Genomic DNA, 21,578 nt, shown 5'->3' on the forward strand with positions numbered 1-21,578 from the left:
GTTTAAATACAGAAAATCATTCATTTTTTTAAACGAAAAAATCATTAATAATAGGTTACTATTGTCGTTTAATGAATATGCTGTATCTAAATTTAAACTTTAACTGCTAATCAAAATTAATTTAATTATTAGTTTTTGAAATAGCTATTGTCATATGTTAATTAATTTTTATTACATTTCTTAGTTTTCAAAATTTAAAATTAAATTAAATTAAAACAGTTTAAGTCATCTGATTATAAATATGTCCTACTTTTAACAGTTGTGTAATATTACATAGACTCTGAACACCGGGAAAAAACAATTATTAATAATACAGTGAAATATATTATATCTCGATCAGAATTTTTTAATATGCTCTAAATATTGATTTGCCATCGTACTGTTTTAATTATTTTTTGAGGGAATAAATTATTTTAACGCAGGTCCGGCGTATTTAATTGTTATAGAAATATAACTATTCTCTATTATATTGTATATACACAAGGATAACAGCTCAAACCAGTGATCATCTTTATTGAAAATACTACGTGGGAAATCAGTCCAATTATTACTTATCTTGTTTTTTTTTTTTTTAATTTGTTAATTCTCATTATGCATTTTCAGTATACACCTATAATAATCAGTGTACTTATTATAATAAATTATACAAATGGCAATATATCTAATACATTATTCTGTGATATGAACACACGTATAAATGATGCAATTAGACATCATGTTATGCATATATTAAAATATCATGTTATATTTCATTCCAAAAATCGTGATGGTTAATATTAAGTTTTAAGCACCCAAATAAATAAAATTTTAAGCCCAGAGTTATGAAATATAATGTACGTTATTAATATATATTGTGCAATGTATATCATTATTGTGAAGTACAGATTCCTATACTATTTGTTTATGAAATAATATTTATAGCCTGTAAAGTTTGTTTGCAAGTATACTATGTTTTATTGTTATTTAGTAATTATATACGAATACTCTGGGCGTAATTTTTACTCGGATAAAATACATAATTGAATAAGGTATGCTATACTGTGTTACATTATACAATATTATTAAAAATATGTTAATTACATTAATTTCTATAAAATTTTTATACAAATATACATTTTTTTATTGTAATTATTATTCGTTACAATGGTCACTGGATTGTACAAACTGTGTTATACAAGCTAATAGGTATTAACTAATATGATGATTAAGTTGGCACCTTTGTACCTTCATAATTTATATTCTTAATATTTTATTATATTTTTTATATAAGTTACATACATATATATATACAAAAAAAAAACCAACGTGGACTGTAATCAATAGATTGGTCGTGAGAAGGGTCGTATTATTACATAGGCCTAAATCTACGAACAAATGGAAACCACGACATTTTTAATAATATTTGTAATTTAATTGAAAACATATTTTAATGAAATTATTGTACATTTTATATTTATATATTATGTATGTTTAGCTAAATCATTTATGAAATAAATTATCCATATTGTGATAAGTGCCTACGGACTTCAAATTGCTTAATCCTAGTCGAGTTATGAGTTGTTGGAATTATTGCAATAAGTTGATGTGATGATGTATTAGTAGAGGTTAAACGCATTTCGAACGTGTATACAACGCATTCATATTATATAGTCCTGTAGCAGTGAAGTACGGATGTCAAATAGTTGGGTTGATACTTGGTCGATCCAACAAATAGGACTAATGTTTACTAAAATTTTACGGCTAAACAATAAATGAGATTACATTTAGGGAGACGAAAATATAAAAACGCACTTAATTGAAATATAATATAAAATTAATATTCATACAGAATATTTCATACAGAATATTTTACTCAAATATTCGCTAATGATTATAATTTTTTTCAGTTATACTTTGGGGTAAGCTATACACTTTTATTTTAACATTAAAAAAAATCTTAATTCGTGTTTAATTACTCTTCGGATAATATTCTAATTTATAAATTTCAAAATGAATTTCATCTTAAAATTAAATTTTGCATTAAGTTTTTAAATTTGGAATTTGCTCTTTAAATATTTAACATTTATCAATTTATGGTTTTTTCCTACGTATAAAATATATGATTAATTATTATCTTTTGGACGAGAAATAATTATCAGTTATTGATAACTTTTGATAAATGATAATATATATATACGAGTGTACGATACGATGATAAGATATAATATAGGATCGTATACATGTTTATTAGCGATTGGAAATTTGAGATGGATTGATTATTTACACGGAACGTGAGCTTTTTACATTTAAATTCACGCTCAGTGTGATAGATTTCCACCGAGGAATGAATATATTTTATCTTAAATATTATATACGTATATACAACGTAATATAGATGAAATGTGTTGAGTACTGTATTCAATCATTATAAAATGGTTTACCACGTTGTAAAATAAGCTCAGGTAGTGTAGATGTTTTGGAGATGGATTTTTTATTTATTAAGTAAATCGATTAGATTGTATTATAATATATGATAATAGTTTTATATGTATATATATATATGTATAATATTTTTATACAGTGGCGTATTATTAAATTTTTTGTAGGAGGAGGGGGTTTAACATTTTTCTGAAAAATAAGTGATTTTATAATATTATACAGAAATACATGTACTTAAGGCATTTATTAATAATTATATTATTATATTATTATTATAAATTCAAATGAATAGTTATTTACAATCACATGACATAAATTAATGTTCTCTTTCTCTGTATCTTCGTAGCAAGTCATTTATGATATTTTTTTTTTTTTTTTGAGGGGGTCGAGACCCAGGATCCCTCTCTGTTCTAAAATACGCTACTGCTTTTATGGATTTTGCTGAGTGTACACAATACGAACGTAATACTATAATGTTAAATCATTATAGAAAAATATGATTTTTTGCGGTGCACGTCAAAGTGAAAATAAAATTGATTTTATTAATTTCAAACGAAAAAATAAAAAATAAAATAAGTTTTAACTTAAAAAATATGCATGTTGTACAAATAACTATAATAAGTTCAAATCGTGTAACAGCGTTCAAAAATTAGTTACATAATTTAATTATATATATTTACAATAAACATAATATAACATTGTATATGTAAAAACATAAGCCAATTAAATTGTCATTAAATAAAAATATTTACAAAATTTCTTTGGAATTGTATAATAATTATTCGTGCACATTAGTGTTTATAATATTTTCAATTGGCTGTCGATTTACAATTTTTTTTTAACATTAAAACCATTTTTAAGGTACGATAAAAAAAAAAATCTTGTCAAAATTAAAACTAATGAAGCAAGTAGATAAGTTGTTGATTGATTTGCAAGCGTATTAATTCCAAAATCGAGTATGGAATGTTGTAGAAAACTATTTTGTTGTTGACCGTACAATATGACCAATTATAATATCGGCGTGGTCGTCAATGCAAGACACGAAAAAGTGTTCTGAAAAAAATCTAGTTTCTAAGAACATTCCCTGCAAGTCGTATAGATTTTTATCGGCTCATATACTGATGCCATTATGTCTTGTATCGGTGGTATCAACGATAAAAGAGATTTTATGAATGTTTTTTGTTAGTGTAATTTTGTAAATCCCATAAACTTATAAGTCTATGGTAAATATATGGCCCTATCTCTGGTTACGATAATGCAATCATCAATCGCGTTTCTTCAACGTTTTGTCCCAACGCGTGAGATTTCCAGTCGTTTCACATCGATATGCAGTCCACTAAGACAACCGTCATGACAAAACGTCGGACATCCACGTGTGGCTGACAGCATTTACTGTTAACTGCTACACGTATGTCTATATCAGTAGTTTTAAAATACGATATACATAGTGTTCTTTACAACATTTCTACATATCTTGCAGATCTTGTCTCGTGCATAGGGGAAGATATAGGGCAATTTGTGTTAATTTTTTTTTTTCTTAGCTTTTCCGAAAGCGTGTCTAACCTGTTGTCTAAACCGATGCTTATGTTATCATATATTTAATATCAAGAGTAAGTTCTACGAATTCTCCCTTCCCTGGGTCACTGATAGATCCAGGATGGGGATGTTATGGGACGACGGTGAGAAAATCAGTGCGCGCAATGACCGTGTGAATTTTCGCACTCCGCCGCGAGAGACGAACCGAGTCGATGACACACACACACACGCGCGCTGTTCAGATCTGTTGGTAATCGCATCTAGACGAGACGTAACCGACGGCACGATTGTCCGCGGTACCGCTACTACGGCGTTTCTCACGGGCGAACTGATGATCACGCCGGTGGAAGTCCGTTTGTATGTCGGCGAACGACTTGCCCTTAGTCTCGGGCATGACCACGTAGCAGAACACGCCACCGGCGAACGACACGACCGCGTACACGGCGAAGTTGACTGCCACGCCGAAAATGTCGTCCACCACTTGATAAGTGGTGATCATTACGGTAGACAAGAACGTGATGATCAGCAGAACGGCCGCGTCAGCCTTGGCCCGCGTGTCCGACGGGAAGTACTCGCACTGGACGATGCCCAGCAGCGGCAGGATGCCGATGTTGATGAAGAACTGCACGCCGGCCACAGATCCGAACAGTGGCAGCCAATTGTCGTTGTCACCGGTGCGCAGCGTGAGGCAAACGGTCACGGCTACGTGACATGCGGCCGTGCCGAAGCACGAGATGATCATCAACGGCCGCCGGCCGTACCTGTCCACGGTCAGCGCGAATGGCACAGTGGCCCCCACGATAACGAGCCCCAGGATCACTGCGCACGCGGTCTCTGACATGTGTGACCCGGACAACACTGAACCGGCGTACACTTCCAGCACGCTCGCTCCGCTCATCATCTGTAGCGCGGCCAGCGTGGCGACAATCGCGAACGGCCGACGGTCTCTTGTTAACAGGTCCTTGACGGTCCCTTTGCCGCACCTGTTACAACGTCAAAAATACAATATCATCATTTCCGTGTACATAACACATGGAATTCAATATCGTATTATGTATTATTATTATAGTAACAGAAGTTCAATGCCGTTTTGCTGAGCCACGCGCTATTTTCTACACTACTTCAGACCTAGTCTATTTTCCTATGTACACGAGCATCGCAGAAATAGGTGGAGGCTTATGGGAAATAATTTATTGATAATCAGCTCACACGATATAGAAACAAAAGGTAACCGTTTAGCATACTTCAATAGTATAAGAATGAATAAACATAAATACTTTACAATTACTTTATAGAACAGCGGTTCCCAAACTTTTTACTCGGCGGAGTCCTTTCTTTTTAACCAATTTTAGTCACGTTGCTTTGCAGAAAACTACAATGAGCTTATTTTATGCATAATAAAAAAAATATTAGTTTTATTTTCACTTGGATCGTGGTGTTTCTTAAATGTGCTCGCGGTTCCCTAACCGCGGTGGTGCACAATTTGAGAACCGCTACTAAAGAATATGGGAAATGTTCAACAACAGTCTGTACAGATTTTCTTTGGTCAATCAGTGCAGGTGCTTATTGTGACACGAAAACCAGGAAACATGTTTAAGTGTGTAGAATGTGACGACATAATTATCCCTTCAATAAATTATTTAATGTACATACTCGATATCATATATCTATAAAAATGCAGTTTTAAGTGATTAAAACCGAGATTCTCTGAAATTATCTACGTTTTCCTAATGCCCCTTGCGAGTTGGTATAATACATAGTGAATGAACTTAACTGCATTTTTGATATTTTTTATTTTTCAATTTTGGTCCTTTTGCTCGTTAAAATAAGGCCTGTTTTAATAAAACCAATTTAATGATGTATAATATTGTCTTATCGGTCGTAGCATTATTGTGGTCTAAGGGTCAAAAATAAAACAAGTAATCTAACCCTAACAAACACAAAAATTTGTCAAAACACGCCTTGGCTAAAACGTGTTATCGTTAAATTGTGCCGTGTAATTTAAATCCGTGCGATCGCTATCAGACAACAGTTTCTTTTTTGTCTCTTATAAGCAGTTAGACTGACATCTCACCACTATTCACATTAAATGACGAAAAACTTTCTTTTTTTAGACCGTTTTCGCTTTTGATTCCAAATTTATCTTGTCATAATTTTGTCAAGTTTGTCCAAAATAAATAAAGTGTATACGTGTGAGCACGATTTATAAATGTATGTGTTTGTGTAAGCGTATGCAAGTAAAGTGCGGTGATGACGAGAATTTCACACAAAGTTATGCAAGGAAAAGGAAAACCAATTTTCTGTCTTGTTGTCGATTTTTTTTTTCGGATCTCCCGGAATTGTTATAAATATTTACACGGGATTCTTTATGCAAGGGTACCATTTGATGAGATCAGGAAAAAGACAAAAATGCGAAGAAGAAAGAAAAAACAATTGAAACGATATAAACACTATTCCCTCAGGACAATCTCAACCTAATTTTGATAAATTAATTTAAAAACTTGTTCACAAATATTAGTATAGGTGAACCGGACGTAAATGACACAGAACAATTATCATAATAATAACCGATAATTTATTTTGAATTTGAATAGTATAACCTCATAATATTATCGTTTTAAAGAAAATATAATGCGTGTAGGCCAGTGAAAAAATATTATTTCGCCTTACGTACAATAATGGATATCTTTTAATACCTATAATAATTTAAATCGACGTAGCATTGTGGTACAATAACAGTAAATTTCAGACCACTTTCATTAGTAAACTTTACATAAATACAATATACATAATATTGAACTTGAGTAATGCCAGTATTTACTTTTGGTATAAAATGAAGATTGTAAGAAACAATAAACGTAGTTTGTTTTATTTGTATTTACTTTAACGTAGATTATTTTCAATACCTTTAATAAAATAATATTTATCCTTTTTCTTATATCTTCTATAAAACCTACGAATAAACAGAATGAAAAGATTTTAATGCAAAATAGAATGTGTTTGAACGAACGAAACTCAATTTTAACCACTATTCGTATTTAGTTTGCTACTAATGCTCGGCGTTTATCATTTCAATTTTAAACTAAGACGAAATATAATTTATCACGAATGTTGTTTTATTTTCGTTTTTATAATAACTCGTGGCGTTGACAGCTTAAGTACTTTTGTTCGAAAATGAAATTGCATTTATTTGTGTTTCACACAACTATTAAGTTACGTTTTTATTGATAGTAAACATTCCGTTTAACGCAATTATATACTTCTCTATGACTAGTACTTTGAGGAAAAAATTAATTCCTTAAAAAGAGTACTCCAGTTATTTATTTATTAAAATAATAAAGAAATAAAAAAAACTAGTGGACATTCTTCTTCGTATGGTGCGTTTAAATGACACATAATACACGCTATATTGTATACGCATGTACAATATCTGATAAAATATAAGAGAACCAATTTAAAATCATAAATATAACGTTTATAAAAAGAAAAAAATGGGATATTATTGATAATTATTATTATCATGAATAATATTAAAAAAAAGGCGAAACTCCTAGGTTGGGGAAACTTTACGGTCAGATAAAATAGACGGATGGGTGAATGTTATTGTTGTATTGGTCTTTTTCATTTTGAAACCCAGTGGCGGCTCTAGCCACCACGAGGCCCTGTACGGCACATGATTTGTGAGGCCCCTACTACTGTATTGGGGGTATTAATTTTTTTTTAATTAGGTGTAATATTATGCATTTTTAATGCTTTTTAGAGCAGATTTTCATCATTACTGCTGTTTAACGACTGTAGATTGCATATACAACCTATGATACGTTACAGTTTTTTTATTTTTTATTTATAAGTGGTTTGTTTTTTCATGTATATAATTAATTAGTTGGGATTTTTGAACAATCTATAAATAAAACAAAAAGTTTAAATTGATTAAGAATAAAAATAATATTAGCACAAGGTACAGTATGAATCTGTATTTATATTACAGTTATGTTTAGATATGCTTTCAAAAATAAACTCTTCTACTTTTTTTCTGACTGAAATCTTCAATCAAATGCTCAAAAGATGTAACAAAAGCGTTATCACCTTTTAATATAAATAAAAATTACCATTTCTTTAATTTCTTATCAATAAAAAATGTTTGGTTTAAGAATTATTTAGAAATTTATGACCAAGTGTTCTCAAGAAGTACAAATTCATTATAAAAACATTTTAATTTCTGAGTGAAGCAAAGGATCTAATGGTTTTACAATTATGTAAATTATTTTTTTTTTCCTGTGAACAATTCACTACGTGATATTGGCGTAATGTTTAATCATTATCTAGCATGTTCAAGATTACAATTACTTTATGGTAAAATTTAATTTGAAGTATTTAACAATAATAAACGGCGTTCGAGTTCATACTTGTAAACTTTACTCCGGGCCCCAATTTTTCATAGTAAATCGTGAATTAACTACAGATTTTTGCTCGACTTTTTGTTAACTGTGGAGCCCCAGGAAGCGCGGGGCTCTATGCGACTGCAAAGGTCGCACACCCCTAGCTCTGCTACTGTTGAAACCAATGTACCATTGCTCTTAAAAACAATTTTGAGTGAAAAAGGTCGGATGAATTAGTTTATATTTCTAAAGATAGTTGATACAGTAGAAAAACCAAATTTCTTAATAAGATCAGTTGAACTTTTTGTGTTCTAACTTTCGCAAATTTGAGAAAATCGATAAGTATTTATAAATAGTGCAGATAACATTAAAATATTTTGAAACTGTAAAATATCTTAAATTAAGTAGCTAATATCGTTTAATGGAAATAAGTTGTTATATCCGATTTTGTCAACATTTTATTTATCAACGTTCACAAATTGTTTTTGTGATATTTTAAAGTAATTTTTTTTTTTTAACTACTAAGATAATTATATGAAAAATGTTGTATTCAATTTTCAAGCTTGACGTTTTAAAAATATAAAATTCTATGAAATGTTGATTAAAAAATGTAACGGATTTTTGTGATATTTTTCAACTTGTCAAAATTTAATGTTCATAATGCTTGTATTTATTTATTTTTCTTAACATCGATTTTTTCATCAATTGGTAATAGATATATATATGAGAAACTTTATATTATATTTTCAAGAATTTTTGTATTACTGAAATTATTATATCGATATTTTTGGAAAAGCTAAGAAAACATGAAAATGTTTATCTTTTGAATATTGAACTATCTATAGCAACTATTGATTTAAGTACTCAGTGAAAATTTCAAGTAGACTATTGTTCATTCAATGCGATGAAAACAAAAATATGATCATACATTTTGTTGCTTTTCATAACATTTTTTTTAGTTTTTCGTAATTATTAAGAAAACTATTGGGAAATTTGTAAAATAATTCAATATACTCACACGCAAGCACGTGCGCACACACACACACACACACACACACACAAATAAGGTGTAATACAATAATAGGCAATTAGCGATGGTTTGAATCACGATTGGAATGAAAGTTTTTTGGAATTTTTTTCACGTATTACAAATACTCAGAAAATTGTTAAGAAATAAAAACTGACAATAAACCAACTTGAAATAATTTCCTATATTTTTATTTTATTTTGGTGATGATCGGAGCAATCAATTTGGTATACAGAACACAGATGCAAAAAAAATTCCATTCACACTAAGTCAAAAGATACATTCCACATTTCACCCGGAGTATAAAAATATGTCAAAAAAATAAAAATTAACCGATAGATGGCCGGTGAAACAAAACCTTAAATGGTACACAGTAGTTATCTATATATATGAATATAGCATTTGGATATAAATATGATTTATGTATATAAACATATACGTACATCTTTAAACAAGCAGCTCGAATACAATACGAGTATAAACATTCAAACGATGGCGTAAATGTAGTAGTTTAAATTCGTGAATATAAATTATACGGTAAAATCCTTAATGGATATCTCGTGCGACGTATTCAAGCAGGCGCGTACAACCTTCGTCGTAAAAAGAATTTTACTGAAACTAATGTATCTATATATCGCTAAAAAAAGTAACACCTTTGGAATGATGACTAAATAAAGAGTGGGTGAAAGAGAGAGAGAGAGTGAGAGAGAAACAGAGAGAGACAGAGTGAGATAACGTAAGTAACACAACATATTTGGAAACGTAGACCATCATTAAGTATACTGCAGATTTGTATGTACAGTGCCGAATTTAGGTTTTGTCAGGCCAGTAGGTGATGAAATTTATAACCGGGGGCTCTTTTAATAAAATAGATTCACATAAATCTAATATATTTTTTCAATACATGTTAAATTGAAATAATATAAATATATATAAGCTACAAATTAATCAATGTCAGTAATACATTTTTTATAATCCTATTTAACATTAATTGTGTAATATATTGAATCATTGTTTAATATTTAATTAAATGTTTTTTATATTATACGACCATAATGTATTATGCCATTGAGAAAATTTAGGATCTGAATCCCCTAAACAATATCCTTGGGGGCTCGACGCATTGTGTTCTAACTAAATCCGGCACTGTGGTATAATATTTATTGTATTTTGTGAACGTTCTGTACTGAAATGTGTGTACCAGTTTAGATCCTATCGTTCAAGAGCAGTAAACCTTAGCATGCGTGCTAAAGGTTGCACCTCGACCAAACTCAATGGTACGCGAAAAATTGAAATTATTAAAAAATTGTCACAAAAAAAAAGCTATGCTATTTATAAAATTTTAGTTATAAAAAATTAAAAGAAACAAATTATATACATTTTAAAAATGATAATATTCCTTATACTTTAAATTTTTTTGTCAACTTATGCTTGTGAAAGTTTATTCTCCATAATAAATTAAATTAAATCGTAGGAAAAAAATGTTTTGACCGATGAAACAATGGCTGCTTGTTAACTAACTAATAACTAACTTCACTAAAAATAACAAAAAATTAATAAAAATAATAATAGTGTAATAAATCTGTAATTTTATTTTTGTTCTTAGAAAATATTATTTCATTTGGGCACGTGAACGATCAAAACCTTGATTGGAAAAATTTGACACTTGACCCAAAAAAGATTCATTACACCTATTATAGACAAATTTGTTTACATATTTTTATTTTTTTTATATGCCTAACTACAACACAGTAGGGAAAAACTTATCTTGTATGCAAATAACTAATCAATAGACATATCTGTGAAATAATAAACGTAATAGAAAAAAAGGTATCCTGGATTACAAAATTCTACGGGACTAATTTACTATAGTAGTTGTTTGTTTTTGAAAGGCCTAACGAACGACATTGTTACGAAATCGATGAGACACCGGATAAGGTTCCACGTTTAATATGTATCTGAGTCCTTTCAGGATCCTAATAAATTCTCTCACACAGTGAAGATGGGAAGGGGTAATTCATGGTAAAATGGGGGTAGGTGGTCTTTGTAAAAAGAAAGTAAAAATAATATTATTTTGGTAAAATACCCATACACTGTTATGATAATATGAAATCTGAAACACTGAAATATATTTTAAAAGTTATAAATACCGTATGTATAAACATTTTTTATATATAGTCAGTGGCATTTTTAGGAATTTTAATTGGGGGGAGGGAATAATAAATAATCAATGAGAAATTATGAAAAACGGTTAAAATTGCGTTAGAATAATAGACACGATTAATACTGCGTTTTATTAAAGAAAAAAATTGTTATCGAATGAATATTTTAGTAAAACTTATTTTAAGCTTATTTAACAATAAATATAAGCGTAGGTATACGAAAAAAATACAAGTGAAATAACTTTACTGCCTTTACTATTACCGTTTTTCTTCCTTTAAGATGTGCACGTTTCACCGATAAATTCCGTTATCCAATCGCTACGGTAGCGTGGGCAGTAAAATCACCTGAACTGGATATGTATATGACCGGGTAGGGCTACATACGGTATACGGTATCAGGTCTTATCGCGTAAAAATTGCGTATATTACACGTGTATCCCGTGCGGAATGTAACGTTATAGTGGTAAGGTTTATCTCAGGGTCGCGGGGCCCGAAAACTTTTGAGCACTCTCAACGGTAAGCGATCTTTTTTCCCCGTCACTAGGACAATTTGCGCAAGGTAACAAGAAAAAAAATCCACCAAATGCGAACGGTCAGAGGTGTCGCGATCGTATAATTCCTTTTGTGTTATAAATTATTCTAGGGTTTTCAAAAATAACAATAAGTTTTCTTTTAAAAGTATAACATGTACGTAACGGCCTATTGTTATTTGATTCAATATAGATCGATATAGATACAGAACGTATTTGAAATCGTTTCGAATCGATGTGTGCAATATATTATTTGTGTTGAAAATGCGATTAACATCGGGCAACAAGTATAAACATGTTATATACGTACAACTGTTAAAAAAACATTGATGTAGGTCAAACTCATTTATATTTACGAAGTGTATGAACAGGATATAATACGATGAAGACTTTTGTTTTGAAAAGTCGAGTTCAACGGGTGTGTGTGTATGCGTGTGTATACTCGTATAACAAATAACAATACGTTTACCGTGCGACAATGTTTTTGGTTTTTATATTATACCATAAAATTATTTCACTTTAACTCTGATTGTAATTTGTTCATTTGTATCAGCATTGTATAAACGATTTAGAATTATATTAAAACTGAAAAAAAGCAAAGAATTTAAAGAATTAAATTGCAATAGTTATAATAAAATTATTTAAATTTTAAATGTTAATATTATTCTCAGAGTTCTCAAAATCGTTACAAAAAACTGAACTGTCAATTTGAACTGTATCACACGAACAATTATTCCACGTAGAGACCGGCTTTCAAAAAATGATCTTAAACTCGTATGTCGTACATATAATATACAGGTGTAACTTGCTGCAGTAAGTGTATAGAAATACTAACTGTATTGTATAAAACAATTTTTAATTTTTCGTCTATATTATATTACAAAACATTATTAATACACGTAGTGTCATCGTAGAAAAAAATAAATAACGGTTCAGTTCTATAGAAGGCCCAAGTCGACTATAAAAAAATATCGATCAAAAATATCAGCGAGGTACACTCTACATATGCATGTGGTGGTTATATTGCACACGTAATATTTTACACAGGTCTAGCGCTCATAAGACATATATAAAATTCGTAAATAGTCGTCTGTTTTTTTTCTATCGAAACACACGGTAAATTTTCATTTGCCAACTCGACAGATTCGAATTCTGCAGAAGACTATGCGTTTCGTTATTTAACGTCACATCCTGTCCGCGATTTATGTTCTCCACCACGCCATGGTAATTTGTGACACATACATCTAGTAAAATTTACACATGTATTTTACTTTATACCGTACTTTTTCATCACGTTATCTGCGTCACTATGTACTCGACCAACGTAGTAATTCGCACCATCACCAAATAAACCGTTATACATTATAGGTAAATGATTTATATGTCAAGCCATATTTTATATAGATCTATTGATTTCTCATTTACCATAACAAAACTTTTTACAAAAGCAAGAATTTTTGCAGGACATATTATTCTAGTACAGCACCATCATATTGTACTACTTTTAGGCCGGTGAAAATTACAGCAGGTACAGCCTTCAAATAATAACAAATTATCGTCTTTAATGTTGGTTGTTTTTTGTAACATGAATTAAAAATTAAACTAAAAATTGATACAGGTGAACACTGTGAAATCGTGGTAAACATCGAACTGACACAATCACATCCACCGTGATCTCATGTTTCGGATATCGCGACTGATTAAACGAGTCACTTTTCACCATCGGTAGTGGCGCAGATTAAACATTGTATAGTATATACCATTTTGGATGTCACAAATATCATGGAGGACGTGGAAAAGTTCATATATCGTTATTATTTTGTTTTTCTATTTTGGTCATTTTCGGGAGAAATTACACACACCCGTAGAACTAAATAGAAAAATTGATACACTGCCTGGCGCAACTACCGTATGCGCATGTAATCTACACATGCGAATGTATAAATACCTAGTGTTCATTAGGGATTTTTGGACGTCCACCAGCTCGGACTGGAGATCGTCGGCCGCGTAACTCCTCAGGCTCCACAAGCACTCAGCCGCGTCCTTCGGCCGACCGTCCAGCATCAGGTAGTACGGCGATTCCGGAAGCCATAGCAACAGAACCGCGAACGCGACAGTAACGCAGGTGGACGCGATTATCAACGCCGCGTAACCGTTAAGTAGCCAACCGCCCACGTACGAGAACAAAAGGCCCAGTGCGTAACTGAGTTGCACCAGTAGACACATCTTACCACGTATCTGGTTGCTGGCCATTTCGCCGATGTACGCCGGTGACACCACAAATCCGATGCTCACCGCGGCTCCTTGTAACAACCTGGCCAAATAAAGACACCATGCCTGGAAAAATTGACAAATTGTGTTATGATGGTGATAATAATAATATATATATATCAACGCACGCACTGCGTTATTTTTCCGGGCGAATGCCTAAATCAATTTTCATATATAAACATTGATATATTTATTGAAAAACATAAAAATAATATTTTGGTGAAAAATTAACGATTAGACCAAATTAACATCCCCAATAGGCAACACGAAGGCAATCAATACATTAGTGATACTATCACGTGAACTTTGAAACCGTAGGTAGAGGTCTGTTTGAATTATAAAAAATAAATAAAAGAGCGATCGATATAGTAGGTATCTATAAATATTACGTTAATGTATTGGACGAATGCTAAATTGTACTTTGAAACTATGGTACGATTAAATCAAACGCTATACAGAATAATATATTTAAATATATTTTTATGAATAAACTAGTTATGAAAAAATCTTAAAATTTATATTTTAATATAGGTAGTAAAAATTAAGTATCCACAGCTGTAAACAATTCACTTTAATGATAACATACAAAAATTAGAGTTTTATTAATATATTTCAAAAAAGTGTATATCCTTGTCGGTATGCAATACCAGAAACGCATAAATGATATAATCGGTATTCGCGATAAAATAATATATTGACGTTACATTGTATATTGGAAAATTATAACCATCAAGATGTGAAATTGATGGTCGTTTTGTGATCAAATCATCTTTTTTGCTTTTAACTAGTCGAAATATTTCCGTAAACATTATTATATCTATTAGAGTTTATTTTCTTGCGTGATATTTTCTTAATATTCACTGAGTGGAATTGAATAAATTAGAACGATTACGATTACACAAATATATTTTAAATATGGATATAGTGCGGGTGTAAAGAGTAATTTTTCATAGAGTGAATTAAAATCAAAGCGACTCAGGGGTAAAAAAAAATTATCTTACATATAAGCACCTATAAATGTTTCGAAGTAGATTGGTTTTATTAATTTATTTCTATTTTTGCCTCGAGAAACATTGTAATCGAGATTCTAAGAATCGACATATCTAATTAAAATACGTTAGATTCGACGACGTTTAATAAATTATTTCGGGTTTAATGGGATTTACAGGAATACAACGAACGTCACTCACCGTGTCTCTATTCGAACTTTAGTACAATACGAGCTGAGCGACTATATATACGTGCCACCGTATACCGTAACCTACTCTTAGCGGAATCTGACCGCATTTTTTTTTCACTTTTTTCGTTTTTGTCCCTCGCGTTTGCGGGAGATCTGACAACGAAGACCGCGTCGCGTTTTGGAAACAACCGTTTTCGTATAATAATATGACGTTAATATTCATTGTTCGAATACAATCTCGTGAGCGGCCCCGTAATGATAAATTGCCGAGCGTGTTACATTATTATTGTTGTGTGTGGGTTGAGGAGTTATAACGATAATAACGCGATCCCACCGTCGCTGCAAACTTGTAAATAATTTTATTTTTCGAAATAACGTAAATATTCAGCGACCTAATCCCAAGAGTCGACGTGTGTTATTAACACGTTGATACAATATAACTTTACTTGGTTTTCTTTCATTCTCTTGCGAATATTCATTTCAAACGAATACCGCGTGTTATGTCGCACGTCACATGGAATTATAATTTTATTCTATTAATATGTCATTGTTTTATATTTTTGTTATCGTTGTTTTTCTGAATGCTCGCAAGAACAAACGTTTGGAGAGCTGACTTTTCAAATTATAATAATCCGCTTAGGTCATCATACGCTGAAAATATCATGAACTAAAAAACGTTATTGTTTATAATTATTATTATTACGCTTCTGCTGGATGTACGTTATTGAGGTACGTCATTATTCTGTTTTTATTTTACATAATTCGTATTTTAATTAATTTGATTTTTTTCTCGAATAAAATTTTATTAATTTTTTTTTGTACCCTTGGAATTTAAATATTAAATAAATCATACAAAAAAAAATCGGTATAAATTGCTCACCATGTATAAAGAGGTACAGCTCGAGAACATGAAGATTTTTACTATAACGGCTTTCCGCGGTCATTTTTAATGTCTATACATTTCCACGTTAAAATATAAAACTACGCGATTAATTCGATAAATTTAGGTTTATCGAATCTTCCATTGACACATTAGGGGTGGTTTTATTCGTTTACACTAAAAACTATTTATGCTTATCAATTTTAGTACTGCGAAAATAACTTAATAATTGTCGATAACTTTGTTATGTTGCGGAAAGTCGAGAATAATACGCGTCGCATAAGCTGTGTACTAATCGTATGTGTGTGTATAGGTTGATTGGAGGTCGATTCGCGTGGTTCGCCTGTTCGAGGTCACCCAATTTATTTCTACACCCTTTCGTTCATGCGCACACCAGTTTACCTGACTAAAGGCAATTATATTGAGTTTTCTATAGTGAGTAAAAAAAAAAACAAAAAAATCATTTGATAGCCTTTGATAGCAAAGTTGGAACCGTTTGAGAAACATTATTTTACTCACCGATAAGAGGTTTACCTGAGAGGATAACAAAGCTTGATATGATTTTATTTTTGTAATTATTTTTATGCGTATTGTTACATTTATTTAACGAATATTAATAATTTATTGTTCGTTGGGAAAAAATCAATAACAGGAGACGATATTAATGCATGGATATTTCTGTACAAGTTATATATATTTAACGGACTATACGTTTTTCACATCTTCGTCCCGTTGTCCTCAGTAAAATTTTCGGGACATTGAAATTTGCCTTTTTCAGAAAATAGTAAAAAATAACTATTATCAATTTTAATCTACTGATGAGTAATTGTTTCTATTATATTTAACTATTATGTCTTCGTGTAACGACGTTACATTATAACGTGTATATCCTATATTACCGTATGGTTGACGTTGAGCGGAATCGGAGCTATGTGGTGTATCGAAAAATAAAAATACCTATTGCGGCGAACGATGTATTAATATAGATGTATTAACCTGTGATACCGCAAGATCAGCGCTAACAAAAAATTATTTTTCATAATTCATTATTTCGGTATTACAATAATCTTCGACCGTTTTCTATACGTAGATGCCTTTTCTTTTATGTAAAAAAAGTTTTTTTTATTAAAATTTATTTTTTTTGTATCTTAAAATTATAATAGCATATTATTTTATAAATAATTATTAATTAAAAAAAAATTGTTTTTAATTAAAATGATTTTTTTTTCTGTCCAGTTTTGAAAAATATATATGGTCACCTTACGTATACACAATTGTGACCCATTGATATTGCAATAAAGTCGCAACATATAGGTTTCTTCGTCAATTATACTGATGTGTACGGATCTGTGCACACCACTGAATGTCTCTCCACTCGGCCAGCAAGATGGCTTACGAAAACATAAAATATAACTATTCGGAGTTACGCTTGTATCGCATGCCGTTTACAGTCACGAATAGGATGTAACGGTTTGGAAAGAAAAAACAAAAAGCAATTCTCACTTGACGGCCGTACAGTAAAAACATCCATCCGGTAAACATAAGCGGCGGAGACATGTTAACGATAAACTTGCGTCCCATGCGGTCCATCAGCAATCCCGCGGGCACAGCCATGACGAAGTCGCCCAGGTCGATGCACGCGACCATCCACGACATTTGTTTTGGTGTCAGCAGCACAGGCACGCGTCCCGTTGACATGTACTCGATGACGGGAGACGGCCATGCCAGCACCATTCCCGCCATGAACGTGGGCAGGGACGCTGTTAACATGTTTAAATATGTGAGCGTGTGTAGCCATGTTTGCCAGTGTAAACAATGTTCAATTACATAAGACCATACGCGGAATACGTAACAAATCTTTGTGTATTCGATTTATTTTTTCGACGTCTAAAGGTAATGTAATGAAATGTACTCTATATGATCGTAGACCAGTGATGTCCAATCGGCGAACTGTTTTTTCGATTGAAATATGTAATTTACAGCTAGTTACCCAACTGGGGATGGAAATTCGTTAATCGGGTAAATGCAACAACCGGTAATTTTTTTCTAAATGTGTAAGCAACGAGTGCTTTGATTAAAAAAAAAAAAAAAAATCCTTTGCTACCAAAACACCATAGACATCCTTGACAGTATAGTGTTCGAAATAATATAGTGTTTCGAAAACGTTACGACCCTTCGGATCCGTCACACGGCGCTTCGGTGACGATGAAGCCCGCAAAACGTAGCAAATCATCTTACGGATCGTGTGGTTATTGACATAATAGTCAATATCAGATAAGATAACTCAGATAAATCAGATAATCGACATATGAAGAGATGTTCTACACGTAGTAATATCTATAAGCAAGTGAATCTTTGTACTATTTATTGTTATTATTGCGAAAGTTTACTACATTTTATACATTTTATATAATATGTGTAAACAATGGAAAAATAATTTTCATGTACTTAAAAGTATTTATCTCATGATGAATAAGGAAGTTCATTTACATATATCTGTAATGAATAACTAGAGAAAACTTGCGAGTGGATAACGATATTCTTAGGCGATATAATTGATTATTTACTTTTATTATTTCACGGTGCATGATATGAAATTAATAAATATTTTCCATTTATCACTGCCGCATTATTAAACTAGATAAAGTTTAAATATTCATGCAAATATGTGTTATGTAACTATATAGGAATCTGTACGTTTGTGTATAAATTTAATTTAATAAATTAAGTAAGTTTGGATTTTTTTTTTTTTACAGTCGAAGAATGCGTTAAATCTGATATACTTAATATTATATAATATTACTTCTATCGTTTTTTTTTTTTTTTATTGTATAGCTGTAAAAATGCTGTAGTAACTTACACGCACGGATAAAATAATAATATTTAATATTATACTATAATAATAATAATAATAATAATTATAATTATATAGTGTTATAAAAACGCACATGTTTTTGGGAAATAAAATAAAATATTCATCCAGTAGTAATTATATAATGTCATTCTGTTGACATTTCGTTCATATTAAATATAATAGATTATAGATATATTATTTTGACAACACTGATATACATTTTACATAATTCACGAGTTATTTTTCAGTTTATTCTTACGACGAGGAATACAACAATTACCGAGAATATTGAAAAATTAAATTTCCTAAACATTTTGCGATTCACTCGTGGTGTTAAATCGCATTGCATTTTTAAGGGATTTTCACTGGGCGACAAAAAAATGTTGAAACTTAAAGCAGTCGACATATAATACCACAGTATAATGATAGTGCGATATATATAATGATATTTCACGTTCGCTTCGCATAATTTCGCCCAATCTTTCAAAATACTATCGACAGAATATAATCATTGGGCGACATTTGTGTCGTCTAGTTAACTGGTTAAAAAATGTATTGTTAAATCGGCAAACAATCCGATAGCGTTCGAACCCGATGCTTCATAATGTGTAATCGTACAACTTATTGATCGTAATAAGCATAATTAGGAAGAATAGACGAACCGATGATGCACGCAGCTATCTGTCTGGACGACCCGGATAACTGGAAGCGGCCCATGTCCTTCAAATGATACGGACGACACTATAAATGCCTTTAATATGTTACGATATTAATGCAACATGTGTTCGAGTTGTTCCGTGACGGTCCTCCCGCTCCGTCCTCTGCACCGAAACTCCTTTACCGTATCAGCTGCGGGTGGGCTGGTCGATTGGCGACGCGTAGACGGACGAACACGAGCTTACTCACAGGCTGTCACGACATATCTGATCATCGAGAAATAATCAACTGGCGGTTACACGTTTTCGCCGTGTGACCGATCGGCTTGTACCGCCATGTTATCATTGCTACGCGACCTACGGTTACAATTAATGTTCGATAGCGTGATTTTAGTATCACCACGAACGATATGGCGAACGACCGCTACTCGTGATACCATCTGTCGGTGAAACGTGGTGTCATTTTCCTCTTCTCCCGACGACTGAAAAGCATTACGCGGATTACACTAAACCGTTTTTTCATGTTTCGCACCACACCTCGTCTAGTCGTTAGAATTTGTTTAATTATGCTCCGGGCTCGCGGATTAAGAAGGTACGCGTGGCTCGCGGATCAAATTACTCGTTTTACACTTTTTTAAGCGTATCCATATGGATTAGTTAATTGCACTGTGCTTTCGTCCGTTGTGCAGTATTGCTGCACATCGTAGCAATCAGTAACATAGGTGCTACCAGAGTTTAAATTCAGGGTAGGGGAGCTAAATTTAACAAGAAAAAACAAACCAGCAGGAGTCGCGCTCCCCTTTTATTAATATCTTTTCCATATAATCTTTCGCTAATCACTACTATCGGTTCAAATTTTTTCAACACTCGTAGTTTGACATCACATATTAATTAAATTAAGAACATAATTAATAAAAATGTAGCCGAAATTACAAAAAAAAAGTAGAAAACTATCTAATTACATATACTACATTACATACATACACTGTGTCCAATTCATAAACCTATTAACTAAATAATAAGTCCACGATTATATTGAAAAACCGGAATTTTCAAACCAAATAGTTATGTCGTGTACAGAATAAAATTATCTAGAACATAAAAAAATCGTAATGCTCGTTTTTCTATATTTGGGAGGGCTATGAAAATATTTGAGGTGGAGGGGATTAGCCCTAAAGTTTTTTCTCACTAGTTCTGCCTGTGATGCGTAAAACTGTATAGTGTATTTTTGTCTTGTAAATAAAAGGTTCCCTTTGTATTTGTCGCATGCGGAATTCCGTTGCGTAGGCGAGGCTTGTTTCGCACAAACTTTCTCACCAACTTACTCGATGCATGTAGTAAGTATAGGTCTGTGAGTAAATAATACTCCTGACATAAGTTGATCATTATAGCAAAACTGTACGCGTGCATTATAGTTCAATATTGTTCGTCACGATTTATTTAACAAAATATAAATTCAAGTATTTTTACACGTGGATTTATTTATATTTATATATAGAACATAATGCATATAACCCAGGGATCAGAACTGTAACCGAAAAGAACTGGTACTGGAATCGGTTAATCTTTAAAATTTAGGAACCGTAACTGAAACCAGAACCTTTATTTCCAAAAATGAAAAACCATAACCATAACTGTAATCATTATTATAAAAAGGTTAATTTAGGGTAGTAATTTAGACTAGT

The 21,578-nt window shown here is 31.7% G+C and overlaps 2 protein-coding genes across 2 annotated transcripts in view; one reads left to right on the plus strand and one right to left on the minus strand.

The window, feature by feature from the left end:
- Positions 1-21,578, plus strand: part of LOC112679572 — a 214,805-nt gene that overhangs the window by 37,845 nt on the left and 155,382 nt on the right. The gene's annotated exons all lie outside the window — the stretch shown is intronic.
- LOC112679573 (facilitated trehalose transporter Tret1-like) lies at positions 3,244-20,233 on the minus strand. The gene is made up of 4 exons (XM_025549441.1): positions 19,900-20,233; positions 17,887-18,143; positions 14,001-14,389; positions 3,244-4,937 (listed from the first exon to the last, which is right to left on the minus strand). Exons 1-4 carry the CDS (start codon positions 19,952-19,954, stop codon positions 4,193-4,195), a joined length of 1,446 nt encoding a protein of 481 aa, XP_025405226.1. The 5' UTR covers positions 19,955-20,233; the 3' UTR covers positions 3,244-4,192.

The sequence above is a fragment of the Sipha flava genome, unplaced genomic scaffold (assembly GCF_003268045.1).
Source record: "Sipha flava isolate LNK unplaced genomic scaffold, YSA_version1 164_pilon_pilon, whole genome shotgun sequence".
NCBI lineage: Eukaryota > Metazoa > Arthropoda > Insecta > Hemiptera > Aphididae > Sipha > Sipha flava.

What these genes read in the sequence shown, in the direction of transcription:
- LOC112679573 (XM_025549441.1), bottom strand. Translation starts at nt 19,954, where the DNA reads ATGGGCCGCTTCCAGTTATCCGGGTCGTCCAGACAGATAGCTGCGTGC. An exon ending in GATAGCTGCGTGCATCATCG is followed by an intron (nt 18,144 to 19,899) that starts GTTCGTCTATTC and finishes ACATGTTAACAG; the next exon opens with CGTCCCTGCCCACGTTCATG. An exon ending in AAATCCCTAATGAACACTAG is followed by an intron (nt 4,938 to 14,000) that starts GTATTTATACAT and finishes ACGTTGTAACAG; the next exon opens with GTGCGGCAAAGGGACCGTCA.